This window comes from Arachis stenosperma, chromosome 9 (genome assembly GCF_014773155.1).
Source record: "Arachis stenosperma cultivar V10309 chromosome 9, arast.V10309.gnm1.PFL2, whole genome shotgun sequence".
NCBI classification, from domain to species: domain Eukaryota; kingdom Viridiplantae; phylum Streptophyta; class Magnoliopsida; order Fabales; family Fabaceae; genus Arachis; species Arachis stenosperma.
In genome coordinates this window covers 23500384-23523167 of record NC_080385.1, presented here as the reverse complement: position 1 = coordinate 23523167, position 22784 = coordinate 23500384, and the positions used below count along the sequence as shown (strand labels likewise).

At 33.5% G+C, this 22784-nt stretch overlaps 1 protein-coding gene across 1 annotated transcript; it reads left to right on the top strand.

Annotated features, from left to right (window-relative positions):
- The first annotated feature begins 20218 nt into the window (after window positions 1-20218).
- LOC130951693 (calvin cycle protein CP12-1, chloroplastic-like) lies at window positions 20219-20905 on the top strand. The gene has a single exon (XM_057880398.1). It carries the CDS (start codon window positions 20340-20342, stop codon window positions 20736-20738), a length of 399 nt encoding a protein of 132 aa, XP_057736381.1. The 5' UTR covers window positions 20219-20339; the 3' UTR covers window positions 20739-20905.
- The last annotated feature ends 1879 nt before the right edge of the window (window positions 20906-22784 follow it).

Below are 22784 nucleotides of genomic sequence, written 5' to 3'. Positions count from 1 at the left end.
TTACCTAATCTGAGCAACAAGATGAACCGTCAGTTGTTCATACTCAAACAATCCCCGGCAACGGCGCCAAAAACTTGGTGGACGAAATTGTGATCCTCAAAGTTGGTCTCTTTGTACTTGTATGAAATTTAAATATTGGCTCTATCAAAAATACCCCAAAGAGATCATGGTATGATGAATTGGGATCTTAATAATCCCTGGTAATGGCACGTGTGATCACAACTCCGTTCAACTTAACCAGCAAGTGTACTGGGTCATCCAAGTAATACCTTACGTGAGTAAGGGTCGATCCCACAGAGATTGTTGGTATGAAGCAAGCTATGGTCACCTTATAAATCTCAGTTAGGCAGATTAAATGGTTTATGATAAGTTCGAAAATAAATAATAAACAGAAAATAAAATAGTAAATAGTTACTCATATAATTCCATGGTGGGAATTTCAGATAGGCATATGGAGATGCTGTGCTCCTCTCGAATCTCTACTTTCTTATTACCTTCATCCAATCCTTCTTACTCATTTCTATGGCAAGCTGTATGTAGGGCATCACCGTTGTCAATGGCTACATCCCATCCTCCCAGTGAAAATGGTCCTATGCTCTGTCATAGCACGGCTAATCATCTGTCGGTTCTCAATCAGGTTGGAATAGAATCCCTTAATTCTTTTGCGTCTGTCACTAACGCCCAGCCTTCAGGAGTTTGAAGCTCGTCACAGTCATTCAATCCCAGAATCCTACTCGGAATACCACAGATAAGGTTAGACTTTCCGGATTCCCGGAATCCTACTCGGAATACCACAGACAAGGTTAGACTTTCCGGATTCCCATGAATGCCGCCATCTATCTAGCTTATACCACGAAGATTCTGTTGGGGAATCTAAGAGATATGCGCCCGGCCTAAGGTAGAACGGAAGTGGTTGTCAGTCACGCGCGTTCATAGGTGAGAATGATGATGAGTGTCACGGATCATCACATTCATCAAGTTGAAGTGTAACGTATATCTTGGAATAAGAATAAAAGAGAATTGAATAGAAAATAATAGTAATTGTATTGAAACTTGAGGTACAGCAGAGCTCCACACCCTTAATCTATGGTGTGTAGAAACTCCACCGTTGAAAATACATAAGTGAAAGGTTCAGGCATGGCCGAATGGCCAGCCCCCAAAACGTGATCAATGGCCCCTTAAGATGAAGAATAAAACAAAACTGAGACCAAAGATGAAACGTGGTTAAAAGACAACTAATACACTAGTAAAAAGTCTTATTTATACTAAACTAGCTACTAGGGTTTACAGAGGTAACTAATTGATGCATAAATTCACTTCCGGGGCCCACTTGGTGTGTGTTTGGGCTGAGCTTGATCTATCCACGAGCTGAGGCTTCCTTTGGAGTTGAACGCCGAGTTATAGCGTGTTTCTGGCGTTCAACTCCGGGTCGTGACGTGTTTCTGGCGTTTGACTCCAGACAGCAGCATGTACTTGGCGTTGAACGCCACTTTACGTCGTCAATTCCCGAATAAAGTATGGACTATTATATATTGCTGGAAAGCTCTGGATGTCTACTTTCCAACGCTATTAAGAGAGCGCCATTTGGAGTTCTGTAGCTCCAAAAAATCCATTTTGAGTGCAGGGAGGTCAGATTCCAACAGCATCAGCAGTCCTTTTGTCAGCCTTTTTCAGAGTTTTGCTCAAGTCCCTCAATTTCAGCCAAAAATTACCTGAAATTACAGAATAACACACAAACTCATAGCAAAGTCCAGAAATGTAAATTTAACATAAAAACTAATGAAAACATCCCTAAAAGTAGCTTGAACTTACTAAAAACTACCTAAAAACAATGCCAAAAAGCGTATAAATTATCCGCTCATCAATTGCTCTCACTCAAGTTTGTGAAAACTTCTCTACACTGGATGGGACGATTTTGACTCATAAGGCTCTTGGCCCTGTAAGAGCATTACTTCACCGCATTATTAACCATATTTTGATGCCGCAGACCGGATCCTATCAAAGGGTAACTGTTTGTGATACCCTAGTTTTATTTTCTATTCTCACTTCATCTTCTATTTCTTTTGCTTACTTGATGGTGCGTCACATGTAGGAATGTGTACGCAGTGATAAAAAGGCAAACTTGCCTTATGATATTTTTCTGTCATGCATTTTTGAATATTTCAATGTTGATGTGCTCAATGAACCTATACAAAATAGATTTTCAACTTTGAAAGGAGGAGGGATTTTTGAAGCCATGAAAGGCAAGAAAGGAAAAAGCGCTATTGCCTTAGATAGTGAAACGGAATTTCATTCCTCAAAATCCTCCAAACTCTCCGACTCAGTCAAAGATGTGTTGCATGAATTCTCTGAAATGACTCATTTGATAATCAAATCTTTCAAAGAGGCCAAAAAACAAGCTTATGAGAATGAGAAGGCCTGGACAAAGTGTCATGAGAGAATCAATTTGTCGATCAATAGCTTTGAAAAGGACATGGCTGATGCGGATGAAGACAACAAATCCCTTAGCTCAGATGTTAATCTTTCTAATATTTGATTTATTCTTAGCTGCTAGTACCTATGAACTTTGTTTCCTTTTCATGCTTTTTCTGTTTTGGTATTTTGTAACTGTTAGTTGACTGTACTTGGATACTCTGGACCATTGTGTTTTGGTGTAAACAAATATTCTGCATTTTGGATACTCTGGAGCATTGATGATAAAAGGAGGAGGAAAGTTGAGAAAAATTGAAAAAAGGGGCTGATCCAATAAATGGATTGAAACAGGGGATGATCAAATAATCCTGTGCTGAATTTTGTTTTTTGAATTCCTGATAATGCTGCTCTTATTATTATTCTACCAATTTTTATTGTGAATTGTTAGATTTTTGCTTGATTGAATAGTTTGGCAGGAAATCCTATTAACAGGAATTGTTTGTACATGTTAATTTGAATTATGTTGAGTCTTGGTTATATGTTGAAATGTACTCTGAAGGTAATCAAGCATACTTTAATTTGGGTGTTTTAGTGAGCAGAAAATTATTTAGATGATATCAAATCAGGTTTTGATTATCATGATGCATCTACTCAAAAATCAAGTTGTTCAACATGTTTTAATATTTCATATGTTGAATACATTGTGGCTTTAAGATTGGTTTTAAATGTTACAAGTAATGCTTCCTTTAATAAAATGGCACATATTAAGGGGGAGCTATGTAACAGACGGAATGGGGGAGGCCAAACCTTCAAAGGGAGTACTCTTAAACCTTACCCTTTTTCAATTCAATTTTTAATAATGTTTGTCATCAAGGGGGAGATTGATGAGTTTGGAAAACTCCAAATTAATATCATGATCAAATATTGTTAAAAATTATTGTTAGAAATTATTAATTTGATTTTAGCTTCAAATTATTTGCTTAATAATTTCTGTTTTTATGTGCAGATTTTGATCATTGGGTATTAGTAACAAAAAGCCCAAAATGTTGACAAAAATATTCAGCCTTTAGTATAAAAATGTTCTAAATAGTGTGGCTGAATTATTCTTGTGTTGATTAGGCTAGAAAAACCAATTTGAAGCCCAACAACGTGGTTGGTCCGAAATCAAAAGAAAAAGGAAATGGAGCATGATGTTTCGGTCACCCATTTACCTTGGTGGAATCCAAATGTTAATTGAATTAAAAGCATGCCTTCCACGGATACCTTTCTCAATGAGTGATGGATTTCAAATTTATTTAATTTGGTTTAATTGCTTTGGTAATATGAGAGAGAAAATTTAAAACTGATTTGATGGCTATTATTACTCTCACACGTTACTAAGCTTGGAATTTTGAAAAGTGAAAACTTAATTTATTTTAATATCTTTCTTCAAATCTATTTGATAGCTTTTTCTCTTCTCTCTCTTCTCTCTCTTCGGTTGACATCTCAGCAGGAAAGAAGAAGATGCAAGCTATCAGAGAAAGTCAAACATAGGCTATGAATAAGCAAGAGGCCAAGGTGATGATGGTCCTTGCAAAAGGAAGATCTACAGTATGGCGTGGATGAGATCTTTGCCACTTATGATAAGATGTGGTGAAGAAGTCTCAGGATCACCATGCCTAAAAATGGTGGAAGATCCAATTCAGTCAGAGAAGAAAATCCATTGGGTATGGCTCGTCTCTACTTTTGATCAACCATCACAGAAGGTAGCTACTATAGCTACGTGAAGGAAGAAGCAGAAGTGGAGCAGATAAAGCTGTTAAGCATCAAGGACTTATCAAGGGTCAGAAATCCTTCTTGGAGAGCAAGTCAAGATGGAAGGCCCGGATTGATGAAGCTTGGTGAAAAAGAATGAGAGGGAGAGGTAATTGCATGTTGGTTTTAGCTTTCGGTTCCCTCTCTTCTCTCTCTGTCCGAACCGATTTGGTGATTGAAGAAGAAGAAGTTGGCTCGACTGGACCGTTTCAACATTGGAGGCTTCCCCTTCTATAATAAAGGTGAACAGCCAAGGCTTGAGATAAGGAGAAAAAAAGCACAGAGTTCTCATAGCTACCTAAGCTAACAGAAGTTTTTCTCCTTCAATGTTTCCTATTTTGTATTTTCTTTAAGTTTTGTCTGTCTTGAGTCTCATGGTGAAAAAGGAAAACAGTGTGAGTTTTGTAAGAAAAGGCCAGTGAGAGAAAAAAGACAGAGTGTACAAAATTAAAGAAAAAGTCATAGATATCCTAGAGGTCCTTTGTACATCTGTGTTGTGTATCTTGATTCTGTGGGAATCCCCTTGCAAGTTGGGTTAGCACTTAGCAGTTGAAAGCTTGGTAGGTGACCAAGTCAATTTTGAGATTGAGGATAGATTCTGGACTTGTCCCTGATAAGAAGGGTAGTTCCTAGAAAGAATTGGTGCTATAATCTACAAGATTATAGTAAAATTCCATTATTGTTGTGATTGAGACTGGATGTAGGCTGTATTTCACTTAGCAGCTGAACCAGGATACTTCTTGGTGCAATCCTCTCTTTCCTTTACTCCATTTCTGTTTCTGCTGCATAGGAGACAAAACTGAAAAATATCTCTTGCCTGGTTACGAGACAAAAAGAAAATGTCTCTTGGCTAGGTACGAGACAAAGCAAAAATATCTCTTCAAAGCACTCTAAAATACAGCAAGTGTTACTAAGCAAAAAGGGGCTAAGATTCAACCCCCTTATCTTAGCCACTGATTACCATCAACCTCATATAGATATGTCAAACGAAGAAGCACACTACCATAATCCAAATCCTACAAAATGCATTGAGTAAGAGAGCATGCGTATAAGTTGTGCACGCACGGGTGCAATGCAAGTGCATAAAGCTAATGTAGCTAAGTGCACCTCAAGAGTTATCAAAGCAACATTGGGAGGCAAGCTGTAATTTGGGTCCATCACGGTTCCTTAGTTCAAATATGAGTCCTTTCAATTTTCTATGTTCTGATCAATTATTCAACATCGAATATATGTTATATGGTAAATTGGAAATGAAATATAGCATAACATATTTGAGTAAATCATGCCATTGTATGAAGGCATACCTCATGTGTAAAAGTCAATACGAGTTGTGAGTAAATTTCTTGACCAGTTGAACGGCACCAGTGAGAATCACCTAGTTTGTGGATGCCCATGTAATTGTTTCCTCTTACCTGATATGAAAATGATGTTACGATTTAAAATTCTCTGCATTTCAGTCAAACATATATATGTCTTAACATGGACATTCGTTTTTCATTGAATCAATTAGTTTCACCTCACCATCTCTGATGCTCGGGCCACCAGTTGCACGATCAACTAAGACTAAGAATTTAGACTTCCTATCCTTAATATAAATTCCTAAATTAATCTGCAAAAGGAGACACAAAATAAAGATGAAATATTTTTAGAACAACCAAATACTAATCATCACCAACATGAAAAATAAATGGAGTGAAAGCCTTACTGGGTAATAGTTCCTGCTACAGGTTGATTAATTTCAAAGGATTAATCTTCGCTATAACCTATGTGAATTGACTACACACTTTAGAACAAAATCTATTATTACCACCAAACTTCAGAATGTAAATACCTACAATGAGAGCTCTTTCTTTAACTCAAGTGATCCAGTGAAAACACTACAAGAAAAATACTAAATACGGTCAGATTTATCGTTAGATTTAGCATTAAATATTAGCGATGAATTTACCAGCGAGTTTGATATTTAATTCGCCAGATAAAAAAGTTACAAGCATATTTTTTTTCGACGATAAATTCTGTCGGTAATAAGTGGAGGGAGAAACGAAAAATTAGTGCGTCGTTTACCATTGGATTTATTTGACGGAAACCTTGGTTAGCAAAATGTTGTGTTTTAGAGCACCCGTGAAACTTTACTGTCAGATTTATCCGCCGATAAATGTGACGGTAAACATGCCCTAAATTCGAACTACGAACCCTGTTCCCCCCATTTCGAACTACACACACACTATTTCACTCACACCCTCTCATCTCCCACACTCTCTCTATCCCTCTCAAAGCCTAGGTGGTAAACACTATGGCTTAGTAGTAGTTGATGATTATACAAGATTCAGATGGATTCTTTTCTTCGCTCACAAAAATGATACTTTTTCATCTTTCATTATTTTGTGTAAAAAGATTCAAAATGAGAAAGATTTGAAAATGCTCCTATTAAAAGTGATCATGGAAAAAAATTTGAAAACTAAGATTTTGAATCATTTTGTAATGAGTTTGGTATATTACATAATTTCTCTTGTCCTAGAACACCTCAATAAAATGGCGTGTAAAAAGAAGAAATAGAAGTCTTTAAGAAAGGGCAAAAGTCATGCTATATTACATAATTACTCATATTCTTATGGGCTGAAACTGTAAACACAGTATGCTATATTCTAAATAGAACCATTATTCGAAAGATTTTAAAGAAAACTCCATATGAGCTACGGAAAAGAACTTCTCCTAAGCTTAAATACTTTCATGTCTTTGGATGTAAATGCTTTGTTTTAAACACAAAATACAATCTTGATAAATTTGATCTAAAGTCTTATGAATGTATCTTTGTAGGATACTCAACCACTAGTAAAACCTATAGAGTTTGCCTCAAGGAACATAGAATTATTAAAGAGACCATGCATGTTATCTTTTGTGAATCTAACTCTATTTCAAATGTTATTGAAGAGAATGATGCAGGAAATGAAACTGAACAAAACTCAAGTGGAACCCAAGGTGAAGACAAATTAGAACCCTCATTGGAAATTGTTGCTCAAAATTTTGCAGAACATATTGTATTAGACAAATCTATTTTGTCTTTTACTACAGCAGAGAATTCTAGGAATCTCAACAGTACAGAGCTAAACCATAACAGATTTGTTCTTGCATCATCCAGGCCCAGAGAATGGAAATTCTTGAAAAACTATCCACAAGAGTTTATAATTAGAGATCCATCTCAAGGAGTTACCACAAGATCATCAAATAGAGGAAGAATGGAACAAAATTATCTTACTCTCATCTCTCGAATTGAACGTCAAAATGTGAGAAAAGCTCTTAATGATCCATCATAGGTGAAGGCAATGGAAGAAGAACTGATCTACTTTGAGAAAAATGAAGTTTGGACATTGGTACCAAACTCAAATGGGAAGAAATTGATGTGTACCAAATGGATCTTTCTAAACAAATTGGACGAGGATGATAGTATTGCAAGAAACAAGGCAAGACTAGCGGCTCAAGCGTATGATCAAAAGAGGGCATTGACTTCAATGAATCTTTTGCTCCTGTTGTAAGAACGGAAGCAATAAGATTATTACTTGCTTATGCAGCTCACAAAGGGTTCAAACTTTTTCAAATGGATATCAAATGTGCATTATTGAATGATATTATTGATAAAGAGGTATACGTGGTACAACCTCCCAATTTTGAAAATAAAGAATTTTTAAATCATGTTTTTAAACTCTCAAAAGCTCTTTATGGTTTAAAACAAGCTTCTAGAGCTTGGTATGAAAGACTTAGCTCTTTCTTATTGAAAATAATTTTTAAAGGGGTACCATAGATATAACTCTTTCTATTAATAAATCTAATGATAATTTTATTCTTGTTCAAGTTTATGTGGATGATATTGTGTTTGGATTAGCTAATGAACCTTGTATGTTGATTTTGAAAAGTTAATGACTAGTGAGTTTGATATGAGTATGATGGGAGAACTCACATTCTTCCTAGGACTCCAAATCAAACAAACTTCCAGTGAAATCTTTGTATACCAAGGTAAATATGCCAAACAATTCGTAAAAAAATTTGGTTTAGAAAATTCCAAACCAATCAATACACCAATGCATCCAAACTCTAAACTTGAAAAGGATGAAAATTGCAAAGATGTGGGCGAGACAAGGTATAGAGGAATGATTGGATTTCTTATGTATATAACATCCTGTAGATTGGATATTGTTCAAAGTGTTTGAGTTTGCTCTAGATTCCAATCACTTCCAAAAGAATCCCATCTTTCAGCCGTTAAAAGAATTATTAGATATGTTAATGGCACTTCTGATTTTGACCTTTAATATCCTAAATCTGATGAGTTTTGTATAGTAGGGCATTGTGATGTAGATTTTGCCGGTGACCAAGTTGATAGAAGAAACACTTCAGGGATTTGTTACTTTCTTGGACAGTCACTAAAGTGTGGTTAAGCAAGAAACAGGCTACTGTTGTCCTATCCATTGTCGAGGCTGAATACATAGCCGCTTCTTCTTATTGTTCACAATTGTTATGGCTTAAAATGCAACTTGTAAATTATCAATTTCAAGTCAATAGTGTCCCTTTATTGTGTGAAAACATGAGTGCAATAAATATTTCGAAAAACCCTATTCTGCACTCATAACCAAGCATTGAAGTGAGATTTCACTCTATTAAAGATCATGTACAAAAGAGAACAATTGATATACAATTTGTGAAATTTGAAGATCAACTTGTTGATTTATTTAGAAAACTGTTGTTTGAAGACAGATTTTGCAAGTTGAGAACTGCCCTGGGTATTATTAGTACTGAATTCCTGAATTAACTTGATGATGTAGCTCTCTGTGTGTCTTTGTCTCTCAAGTCGATGGGTGATAAAAATGGACAAATGATAACTCCCTCTAGATTCCTGAATATCAGACTGAGTGTTGGTACAAATAATTGATATGAGTAAAAAATAAATCTTTGGTGGTCCATTGTGTTTCCTTAAAACCACCATTGGGCCCAAAAGGAAGAAGTTTTACTTTATGATGTGGGCCTCATTGTTTGTTTTGATCATAAATTCAAAAATTATTTATTTTAGGGATTCTCATCAAGTCAAATCAAATTCTGATTTTTAAAGTTTATACTTGACTTGTCTTTTCAAATTGCTTGCTTGCATATTTTTTCAAAATCAATTTTCTTTGAAACACCTTTTGATTTGATTTAAATATCATTTTGTGTTTTTTAAAAGCATTTGAAACAGTTACACTTTGTAAACCGTTCGTCTTCTCCTCCAACCTCCATTAACTCTCAAAAACTGCATTCGTTGTGCTCTCATAAAGATGAGAAAGAAGGTTCCTACATGAAGACGCACTGGTACCTATCGTGCTCCACGAAATCCTTCTCCCATAGGGAAAGCTCATAGCCATATTCATATATACTCCCATTCTTCCTCACACTCCTTTCATGTTCCTGAACCGATGGAACAGACCAAAACCTCTTTTCAACGTTCATACACAGCGCCACCAGAGGTTGGAACATCTAGGGCAAACACAGCAAAGGAGAAGAGACCCATGACTGAAAAAGAACCTCCAACATCTCCACCTCCACGTTCTTTATCTCATCCTTAAGGACAGTCTACACCTTCGAGTCATACCCAAAGGTAACCGTAGACCCTTTATTAACTCAGTGAAAGAACCAATGAACCTTGATCCTGTTGGTTTTAAATCTCACTTCGATAACCGTTCTCACTCTCATTTTGATCATTTTTGTTTCTCATCTAGTATGAACTTTGAACTTCATAGAGATATTATTTCTAAAAGACCTTTGTATTCAACATATGTGGCTGAGTTAAGTGCACTGGCCAAAAAGGAGATAAATTTTGTTAAAAATATTGTTTACTTAGACTGGAAAAAACTTTTTGAAATCAGAAAATCAGTTTACCCTGATTTAGTTAGAAAATTTTATGCCAATATGTACTATCATGAGGAATCTATTCACTCTTATGTTAAAGGCCATAAAATTCATTTAAACAAAGAATCCATTAGTGACACCCTAGACTACTATGATGTTGGCGTCAATATCTATATCATTGGAAAGTGGGATAATGATCTAGGAATATTATACAAGGATGTTTTGGCCCACATTTGTGAGAATATTTTTCTCATGGATGGTGTTACTTCTAACCACCGAGCCCTAGGTCTTGTCAAAGCCTAGTTACACCGCATCATTACTCACATTCTCTTATCTCAGAGCAGTTCCTATCAACGAGTTACTCTTTATGACACCTTATTTCTCTATGCCATTCTTAACAAAGCTGAAATCTCTTTTGCATATCTTATGATGTGTCATATGTACAATTGCATCAAAAGTAATAAAAATATTTCACTACTATATGACATGTTTTTAACTTGTTTCTTTGAGCATTTTGGTGTTGATTTGAACAGTGAAACCTAAGATAATAGAAATTTATCTCTTAAAGGTATTGATGTAGTCAAACAGACAAAGGGAAAAAGGGACTAAGGCTGCCAAGGATGCTGTTATGGAAGAAGAAGAAGATGAAAGTATCCCTCCTCCGTCAACGGCTGGTACATCAACTTCCAACAAGTACCTGGTTATTGGTATTGTCAAAGATGTCTTGTAAGAATTTGTAAACCTTACCAAGCACATGATCAATTCTAGCCAACAAACTAGAAGACTTGCAATTCAAAATAAAAATTCATTGAAAAAGTCTCAAAGCAGAGTTGAAGTACTTCTAAAGTACCTTGAATCATTGGAAGATGATCAAATGATATCTGAGTGTGAAGAAGAATACATTCTAGGAACCAAGGATGAAGGGATCTGATGTTTAGCTCCTTGTTGATGCTGTTGATTTTCAAAACACTGTTTTATGCTGTAATTTTCTGGATGACTGTAATAGTTTGATACTTAACTTTGATTTGATTGAACTGCTACTTTAGCCTAACAAAATTTTTTGTGCAGGTAACACTACGTCTCTTTAATGACAAAAAGGGGAGTGAGTGTGAAAATGAATTGTGAATTGTAGCACTGTTTTGATATGACTTATGAAATGACATATTGTGGTATTTTTAATGGTACTAATGTTCAATGAAAACTGAAATGAGGCAGCTATGAATCTTTGGAATAATTTGATTGATGTAAATGTGTTTTGTTTTTTTGAAAAATATTTTATTATGGCTGTTTTAGTTTGTTTGTAGCTCTGATTTTAAAATTTTGACGGTTAATAGTGTTTTCAGGGTTGAAAGCTTAAAATTCTTTAAATATAAGCCAGCAGGCTGGATCATTTTATAAGAATATTTGAATGGTTAATGTTTAGCCATTTTCATATAAATTTTATTGATCACATGTTGAGAAAATGCTAACATTCAAAGGGAGCAAAGTAAATAAAAGAAAAAGAGAGCTCATTTCAAAGATTGAATCATCAAAGGAAAGTTCAATAAAACTCTTTTCATTTCTTTTGTTTATAAATAATTTTATAATGTTTGTCATCAAGAGGAATATTAACATTACTATGGTGTTAAAAGTCCAATTATATGAGTGACTTATTTTGTTAATTGTGCATAAATTAATAAAAAGCACAAAAGCCTAATAACAAGTTTCAGGCCCATAAGCACTCATCTCATCACTCATGATCCAAAGAAAGAGTTGCTTATCTCCAATCAATCTAACACTTTTCCATTAAAATAAAAAATAAGCTTAAGGCCAAATTGATGAGCCAAGCCCATGTTCTTTCAATTCATTCATGGCCCATCAAAATAGTTACCATCAAGAGAAGGAAGATTCACTTCCATATGAACCAAAACATAAAGTAATCGAATCAGTTCTCTCTCTTCTCTCTTTCATCCATGTGAAGCATTCCAAAAAGTAAAACAATAAAAAGAAAGTCTGCTTAGGGTTCAAATCAAAGATGAAAAAGTGGGTTAAATCAAGCAAAAAGAAGAAAGTCAATTAGCTAGGGCTCTAAGCAAAGATCAAATCCGAAGGCTACATCAGAGAAGTCTTTCCATCTTTGTGCTTTATTAAAGATTGTTGAAGAAGCCTTCCCTCTGTATGCATCGAACTGGTAAATTGAAGATTATAGAGCTCTGCTACAAATCAAGGGTCAAGAAAGAAACTTGGAGCTAAAGTACAAATGAATGGTTAAGATCCTTGAAGCAATTTGAAAAAGAATGAAAGAGAAGATGGTGAGTATGGATGAATATAAAGTTCAGTCACTGCTACTACCCTATCTCTTCTATGCTGCTACTGCTGCTGATATTTGGGGAAGAAGAAAATGTCAAAGTTGATGAAGCCAAGTTTCAAGCTTTGGAAGCTTTATTCCTCTATTAAAGAAGTGAACAACCAGAGATTGATTCAAGGAGTGAGAGCACAAAGTTTGGATTTTCATAGCTTACAAAACTATACTTTCTTCTCCTTCATGGTTCTCTATTGAATATTCAGTTTTCTCAATTTTATCTTTCTTTGTTTCAATAGAAAAAGGAATTAATGTGAGGAATTAAGAAAAAAGCCATTGAGAGAAAAGGCAAAGAGAGTTAGACTTGGAGAAAAACCAAATGTTTATTTCAAATATCCTTTGTAAGTTTTTCTGTTTTGTATTCATGATCCTAAGGGGATTTTCTTGCTAAGTTGAGTGAGCATTTAGTGGTTGAAAATTTAAGGAGTGAACCTAATCAAATTTGGCTTGGGTAGAAGTTGGGTTTGTCCCAAATAGGATTGGGTTGAATCCTATGAAAATTGGTGTTTGTAATCTTTGAAAGATGGTGAAAATTTCACCATTGTTGTGGAGAAGACTAGATGTAGGTCATATTGCACATAGTGGCTGAATCAAGATACATGGCTGTGTGAATTTCTCTTCTCTACTCTTCTTCTGTTTTCTTTCGTGTAGAGACAAAATAAAAATGTCTCCCGAATTATCTTTATCTCAGAAGTCATAGTTATTCACGAAGTAAAAGTTTTTCTGTTCCTAAAAGCATTAAAAAGAGACGAAATAAAATTGTCTCATAAATTCCTATTTGACAGACACTTTAGCAACTAAGTTCACCATTTTAGTCAGAAAAAAAAAAACAAAAGAAATACGCAAACTCTGAGTAATTAGTGAATAATTAACCAATAAATTAGTTATTATTTAAAAAAATAGAAAATTAAATTTGATAATTTAGATAGATAAAAAAATTAAAATATGAATTTTGACACTAATTTTAAAGATTTTAACCCAAAATTAGACTAACAGGTCGAACCAATTGGATCGAGTTTAAACCGGGCCCAAGACCCACTATATATAAGGCCAAATCAGCTTTCCCTTCCCTCATAAAATGAAAAACGTTGAATGAAAGGGGGGGAAACTCAAGAACCCTAACTTTATAGTTTCTCAAACTTCAAATTTCCATATCTTTCAACTCGGAGCTCCAATTGATGAGTCGTCAGTGGCTACGTGTTTGTCTCAGAGTCCTCTGCAAAACCCACTAAACAATTTGATAAGAAACTTGAGTTTTCTTACCCAAATATTCTCATTTCATTTTCGAAAATTTGGGGTTTTGGGTATTGAAAGATTGAATGATTTTTATGGTTTAGGTGAACTCTAGCCACGGATAATCACTGAGTTTTGTCCATTTAACCAATGGGTAATAGTAAGAAAACCCTAACCCTTGTAATCTTTGATTTTTATGAGGATTAGAAATTTAAATTATGGCCACATATGAAATTGTATGGTGTTAGATTGAACTTATGTGAAATTGAAATCATATTGATGAATTGGAATAAAGTTGTGGCGAGTAGAAGCTTGTTGAGTTGGTCTGGAGATATTGAGGCTTGCAGAAAAGAGACTTTGGGGTGTTTTTGCCTTAGGGAAGAATTGGCCAAGATATGGTTTTGGTTTCTCGTAAATAATATATAATGTTGCATGAAAACTTAGGCTAGTTGACCATAGGTTAAGTTGAATTTGAAGGATTACCATGTGTTCATAACACGCAGCGGAAGAAAAGAAAGTAATCCTTAAAGATCTATTTTGTACTTAAACTTTATTCCAATAATATAATATATAGTAAATCAGATCTAAATACCTATATGTATGCTAGTAAAAATCACTTTCTCCTTCGATGGTACGAAGGCGCTATGCATATCCACACCGAGACCAACATTTGCTGTCAACTCTTTGACCAATGGATATCTTATCTAAATTGAGAACCTCTTTGCAACTCTTTGCACACCATAAAATTCTTCTCCAAGAATTAGGCTCACATACATTTATGTGTATAGAGGTAAAAGAATAAAACTCTTTTATTCTCTCGTTTATATTCCTCTACTCTTGGCATACATATATATAGTATGAGATTTGTTACTGATTTTAAATTTGGTTCTCAATTCAAATTTAAATCATATCTTGAAATTCCAAATCTGAATCCTTCAAATTTTATGAATCATATCATAACTCAATTTGAAAATGGAATCAGTTAGGATCTCATCCAAATTTAGAAATAGAATAACTAATTAGTCTCAAATCTCATTTAATATTCTCAATTATCATACTATTATTATATTTTTGGTGCTAGCAAAAAATATAATAATATTCCATCTGAATTAATATAATTATTTATTTGATTAAATCAAAATAATAATTAAATAATTCTATAGCAAAGATTAGAACACTCGTTAGTGTGTGACCCCATAGGTTCAATACTAAGCGGGTAGTAAATTAGTCATACTAAATTTACTAATCAAGGTTGGCGTCTAGCAATACTCCTCAACGACCCGATAGTATGAAGTAATATATTTTTACTAAGAACCTCAGAAGAACAAAGTATGATTCCTTCCATCTTTCCAGCTCTTGGTTAACCCTTAGAGTATGGTTTAATTGTCAAACTCTAACTTGTTACCATTATTATAATGAACTGTGAATGACCTAAGAAACTCATTTCTTCATTCATTCAATCTCCTTGGCCAAGGTTTTATTCATCTCAGTCACTATAATCATAGAACTCAAACTCTTTACCGAGAGTTGATGGATTCCTTATTGACTAATCATTAATTCTACAAGTATCTAAATCATACCCAATATCCATTCAACTAGCACCCTAGGGTATCAGGTGTCCGGAATCAAAGTATAATAAATACATTGTTAATTACTATGACAGTCGCAGGTCAAAGGAAACTCTATTACTATGTTCATCTTGAGAATATCTTATTGACAAATATACGGTAATTATAACCATTAGGAATTCTCAAAGTGAGTCAGTTCAATGGTTATATCTCTATATGCACCATCTATATATATAATTTAATAAATGAGATCTATTAATCTTCATTCAATGAAGACCATTATATATATATATATATATATATATATATATATATATATATATATATTGATCTTTTTGGATTATTAATGTTCTTTTTAATAATCCTATGATCAAGAACAATTTAGATTAAATTATAAAAGATTTATCTCTCAATATTATGATAACTGTCACAATGATAAATCTCTAAATTTAATCAAGGACCTTATTATATTAACATTTTAATATAATAACATAACAAATTATTTGACACATGATTGATTGGATTGTGGTCATACTACTTATTTCCAACAGAATTAAATAAAAGTGCTAAGGTTTTAGTAAGTTTTGTGTAAATTGTTGAGTTTGTGATAAGGGTGTGTTGAATCTTGATATTGATCAGGGTTGATGAGAATTGTTGATGATTGTGGTGGTTGATGATGATAGTAACTTATGATGATGAAATTGATGAACAATGTTTGTAATTTGGATTGAAAATTGTTGAGTAAATTGTTGAGTATATTGATGAGATTATAGGTATGGATGATGAGAAATGATTGGAAAATAGTTGAATTATGATTATGTGGTTTTTTTTTTGTTATAAACTTATGCTATAGGATTTAGAGTTTGGAAAGCATAGGGGTTGTGGTGTTTTTGCCAAAAACTTAATTTTTGACCAACTTCGGTGAGCCATAACTCGGCTTTCAGACTCTTAGATTTTGTCAAACTTATTTCAAATGAAAATTGGGTCCGTAAAGTTTATGTCGTTTGAAGAACGGATGAAAAATCATTTAAAAAAAGTTATGCGCGTTTGAAGTTTGGTGCAAAAATCTGATTTTTCTGCAACTTAGCCATTTTGATGAAAAATGGAGGCTTGCGGACGCGACAACCTGCATGCAACACGGGTATCGGGCATTGCCCAGGCGTCCTGCATACATGGAGCAAGGTCTACGTACGCGAAAATCCCAGTTTTGAAGCTTGTGTACACGAGAACTTGCACGCAACACAAAAAAGTATTGTTGTTTTCATGACTTGCATACACAGACCAGGGGTCATGCGAGATGCCATTTTTCACACTCCCGCATACGCAGACATAGTTTCGCGTACGCAGAACCCTTGTTTGGAAGAAATGTGATTTTCTTCCAAGTTTATCCAATTCTCTAGCTTTGCAAACCTCTGTAACTACCCTCTATGATCTAATACCTAGTTTTTAAACCTAGATAAAAGAGTGAACTTATAGGGGATGTCAAGTGGCAGAGAATGGGGTTACAGAGGATGAAGTTCTAATTAGGAAAGTGTGGACATGCTGATTATGATGTGAATGAGAACTAAAATGATGTTGATTAATTGAGAATAAGGAAGTATTGATGAAATGTAATTAGTGATTGAGTTAACGTGTATTGTCTGGGGAAGTGCGGAAATGTTATGAAGGTATGAATGATGAATTGAAATGATGTTGAAAATGAATTTTTGGATAAGATACCTGGGCAGTAGCAAGGATTGTGGTTCGTCCCGCTTGCTCCAAGTCAGTGATTGTGATGCCTAGATAATAGCAGTAGTAGTGGATTATTCCACTTGCTCCAAGTTGAGTCTTTAAACACCCGCCTGGGTAGTAGCAGCATTAGTGGTTTATTCCACTTGCTCCGTAATTGGTGTTTCTATCCAAGGTTAGCTACCAAGGCATGTCGGGTTTGGCTATATAACCAACAGATGATATCATCAGCCATAGAGTAGACATGCATCGTGTGCATTTGTATTGATTTGCCTAATTGCTTATCTGTAATTAACTGCTACTTATCCTATATTCTATACTTGCTATCCATAATTGTGCTTTCCTTGTATGCTTTGTTTGTGTGTGCAACTGAGAGATCCCTCGTGTGGTGGAAGCGTGAGGAGGGTTGTTCCACCGGTGAATTTGAAGGTTAGAAGGAGACAGAAGGAGGGGTGTCGGGTTAAAGATGGACTTAGGACCTAAATAGCTTAGACAACCACCCTAATCTATGGTTTAGTATATTTCATTAAGTTTAAATCTGAGTGTCGAAATTCTAAAATTGCCTCTGACTTTTTCGGTATCTTATATATTACCTAAGTTGGCACCTTTACCATACTAAGAACCTCTGGTTCTCATTTAATATATATATATATATATATATATATATATATATATATATATATATATATATATATATATATTACTATTTTCAGATGCAGGACGCGAGGCACCGTACTAAGCATTCTAGAGACTCTTGAAAGTAAAGAACTATCTTGGGATTCGGTATTTGTATTCTGTTTATGTTTATATATGCACATATATTCTCCACCTTGTATATATTATATTTTATCCCTCCTAGAGGTTGACACGGAGAAACAGGTGTTTATTTTACAATTTGAGTTTATTTTGGATACATATATGTATATCTATACTCTGGTCGGCCTTTGCTTCGCAGGTCGAGCCTGGAGCTTGTTAATTATCTCTTTGGAACTCTAATCTTATTTGTACATTATCATTTTCCGTTCGATCTTATCTACCTTTCTGCATTGATCTGATCGTGAGCAATGCGCTTTTCTGTTTGGTGTTTTGTTCAACTTCTTTTTTTAAGGCTCCTAATTACAATTTCTTTCAACTATCTTATTTACGTATTTTTATTTTAGAGGTCGTACTGTCTTGTCACCTCTAATTTATGTCCTATGCATAAAATTCTGTGTCGTAGGATGTTACAAAATACAATAAAGAGGTCATAGATTCAATCCTTCATTCTCTAGGCCATTCTGAAACCTTAATAAACATAAACTTGAAATCATCCATCATTCAATTTCAAAGGCACACCTTAGACAATCACAAACAGATACCAAGCGTATGTATGTCATGGAATGAATCACTATAACTGATAGGTACCATCCTTGCCAAGTCATGCTACTCAGCCACCGGCATCCAAGTTGCCTGGCGAGCGGCATAAGCCGATTTGTAATTAAGTCCACGAGCCTCTAAAGTTTCAGAATCGAATTCAAAATCGAATTGAGTATCATTCCACCACACAGTACAAGAAATACTCTTCATTGACAGAAAGAGCGTACATCCTTGTTAAATTATTAGAGTAAGCATAATCATCATCATACTTAGGCTCATGGTATCATCTTAATCATCATAAAAAATAATAGGTGTAAAGCCCCATAATGGAGACGGAAAACCTTCATCTCATGAGACACTTGGCCTTGACATTCATACACTTGCTCATTAAGAGCCTTCGTAAGATATGAGGCTTTGTGTCTAATATAGGAAAAACCTTTTCTTAAGACACTTTGCCATACTTCCATGTCCATAAATCATGTTTCCATCTTGGATGGCCTTCTTTGGCATCAAGAGTACTTATCATACTAATCAAGTCACTATAGACAATTCTTGACATAGTTGGCAGTCTTTTTCCTTAAATCCTTAATCATTAACCCTTGAACAAGAAGTACATAACATGATTTCCAAAGTATTTCAGTTATAACTTAAGAGAACAATTCGTGAATTACAAAAAACTTCAAGATACCACGTTATAAGATGAATATCTTAGTTTGGCTCTAGCTCTTTAATCTCAAATGATATAAAAAATCCTCCATAATGCACTCTCATCCTTACTTTGGTAGTGATGCTATGACATCACTAAGGTTTCATGGGTACTACATTAATTTGACACTTAGAGAATGATCCTAAAGCATTAGAGTACCATTTCTACTTGAAATCAGTGTTTTCTGCATTTTATGGAGAAGCAAATCGCATCTCTAGCCTAGAGAACCGATTCTCCATGATGCTCTGTTTTGAGAAATACGATTCTCCACCAATTGGATCCCTATTTGGGTTTTCAAATGCTAGAAGCTATTGACTTCGTCACTCTCCAGTGCAAAATTCTACACTTCACACCACATTCATTTAACTAAATTGAACTAAAATTGTAATAAATTATTTTAAATAAAAACTAATTTTTTCAAGAACAAATTAAATCAAAATGAAGCTATACCCGTTTCTTTTATAGAAACTAATTTATTAAAAATCAGAATTTGTATTTTAATTTTTTTTTAAAACCAAACAGACAATCATTGGCTGATTTATTGGCAAATTCTGATCGGCCAACTGGTATATAATATTTGTCAATTTATTATGTAAAAAAAAAAGTGTTCTGGTATTGTTTCAATTGAACACTCTTACCTTTAGACCAAGAATTTCATAGTAAACATATAATCTAGTTTTTGGTAGTCCTAATAGTAATTGGAATTCCTTCCCCGTAAAGCCAAAATTCTTTGGCAAATTTAGTCAATATTTCACACATGTTGAACTAACAAATAAGTGATAGGGAGAGATTACGTTTCCTAACAATTTGTCTACATTATTTTACGGCAAATATTAGACCATATGGCTAGCTAACCCCCATATAGAAGTCTGATATTTTCACGTCCAAACAAACACTGTTATAAAAGAGCAAAAAAATATCAAGATTTTTTTTGACTATCCAAAAGATCATGTAATCATATACTATTATTCTCATTAGATAGCAAAATTCAAGTTGCACCTCGCATACAAATTAAATATCACGTAAAAACAAAGATCTAGAAATATCATTTGTTTTCCCAAGAAAAAATATCTTTCTCATCAGAAAAGAAAGTGAAAAAAAAATCTAAGAAACATATGTACTTGGCGTGGAAGGAAACAATTAGATCACACTGGATAAGAAACATGTGTTCACGAATCCTCACCATCCTCACTTATATATTAATCCCCTTACATCCTATTTCGCTCATTAAACCTCATCTTCATTTGTAACGACCAAAAACCCTTAATAGGCACTACTTAAATATCTCAACAAATAACAAGAAAGAAGAACAAAAGAAACCAGAGGAAAAATGGCGACAATTTCTACTGTAACCCTCTCAAGTCCTGCTAGAGTAATTGCCAAGGGAGTAGAGATCCCTCAAAAGGCTCAAACCATCAAGTTCACACCTGTATTCAGGCTCAACCAAAGGTGGCCCTGTTTAACCGGATCGGGCCGGCCATCTTCGGTCCGACCGCTTCATGCGGCTCCGGATAAGATATCGGAGAAGGTAGAGAAGAGCATAAAGGAGGCCGAGGAAGCATGCACTGATAACCCGGCAAGCAACGAGTGTGCGGCGGCTTGGGATGAGGTAGAGGAGCTGAGCGCGGCCGCGAGCCATGCGAGGGACAAGAAGAAAGAATCGGACCCGCTTGAGAACTACTGTAAGGATAACCCGGAGACTGATGAGTGCCGCACCTATGATAACTGATGATGAGGGCGGTTTCATTTCCGAGTCCGTTAGGCTCAAGATATAAATAAAGAATTATATCAATATTTTTATGTAATTGTTTTTAAGTTTCTGTTACATGCATGAGTTGAACAGATTAATTGTTTGTATTGAAGCATGATAAACGACGAGATTATTCCATATGCTAACCTAGCTAGGTTGTTCTCATCTATCATTTGTGGGGTTTACTAATTCGCGGTAGATTTAGGACATGTGACAACATGGTGACTGAAATTAAATCATGAACCTTTTTTTGTTTGACTGCATGGACATTTTCATTAATTAAAAAGTTTCAAATTATGAATAAATGACTATTTGTATCCATAAAAGATAAAAATACATATGTACTCATACTAGATCGAAACTAAATTTATATCTACACAAGATATTTTTCGTGTGACAAAAATACCCTATGTGACACTTCAACCCTCTAAAGATAGGGTACTTTTGTCACACTGACAGCATCTTACATGGATATAAGTTTAGTTTCGATTTAATTTAAGTATATATGTCAGCATTTTTATCTTTTATAGGTACAAATAGTCATTTATTCTTCAAATTATTAATCGTTTTAATGCGTTAAAAAATTTAAAGAAAAGTTATCATTATTTTTGTGAAAAAAACTAAGTTTCTCTTTCATCTTATTTTTAGTTCTGAATAAATTAGGGAAAGGTCCAAAATAAAATAAAGCACTTGTAAGTGTGTGCTTGATTATAGTTTGCAAACGAGAGTTTGTATAAAAGTGATTTTATAAACTTGATTTTGATGAAAAATAAGTTTGCGTTAACGTAATTTATGTTTGGCAATCTTTATATCAAAATAGATTATAGTAAAATAAATATTGTTTGGAATATACTACTCAAAATTATTTTTAGATGAAAAATTACTAAAAGAGACATTAATTTAAATAAATTTTTATATTATTCTATCATTTTACTTTAGATATTTGAATAAATCTTATTAATTTATTTTATAATAAAATTAATATTTACTTACTTTAGTGACATAAAAAATTGATAAAATATATTTTAATACATACAAATATTAAAGGGAGTACTATACATTTTATAATGTCAAACAAAAAAAATATTCTATATTATTTTAATACTGTTATTATTCTTTAATTTAGTATCATTTTAGACTATAAATTTTTATAATTAGTATATAATAAAAACGAAAATAAAGTACAGTAAAAACAAAAAAACAAAACAAAAAAATTCCGTACAAACATAAAATATAATAATTACAACTAACAACATATATCATATGAACAAAAAAATTACAATAAGTAAATAAAATTTATATGAATAAAATTAAATAAAAAATAAAAAATTTTATACGCAACATAAATATAGTACAATAAAAGATAGAAAAAAAGAATTTATATAAACAAAAAATAATAAAAATATCATAAAAATTAATAAAAATAAGAATTTATATTAACAATAGTTGTCATATGAATAAAAAATACAATAAAAATATGACATCAGAACACTAAAAAAATAATATCAGAATACAAAAGTAATATAAAAAATATTTATATATAAATAAAAAATACAATAAAAATCATAAAAATCAAAATATGAAAGAGAATACTAAAAGTAATAAAAAAATTAAAATATTTATATTGGCAGTGATGGTAACAAATCTAAAAGATTTTAATGAAAAAAAATTGGAATCATATTGTGAAAATTATATGGTTACTTACATCATTTTTATAAAAGAAAATGAAGGATAAGATTGATAGAAGAGGAATAATTTTCTTACTTAATTTCTCAATTGTAATTAGCTTTTCCCAATATGAACACAGAAGCTAAAATTTTTAGCTTTCTGTAAACTTACGTTTAGAAGTAAAATCATTTCTAGATTCAGAATTTTAAAGATTTGCCAAATATAAAAATAAAATGTTCAAAACACTCAAAGAAATTTCTTTTTTCATGAACTCCAAACACACCATTAAAAAAATTAAATATAATAAATATTTTACCCTTCATATCTAAAATAAACCTTAATTCTATTTTTGTAGCA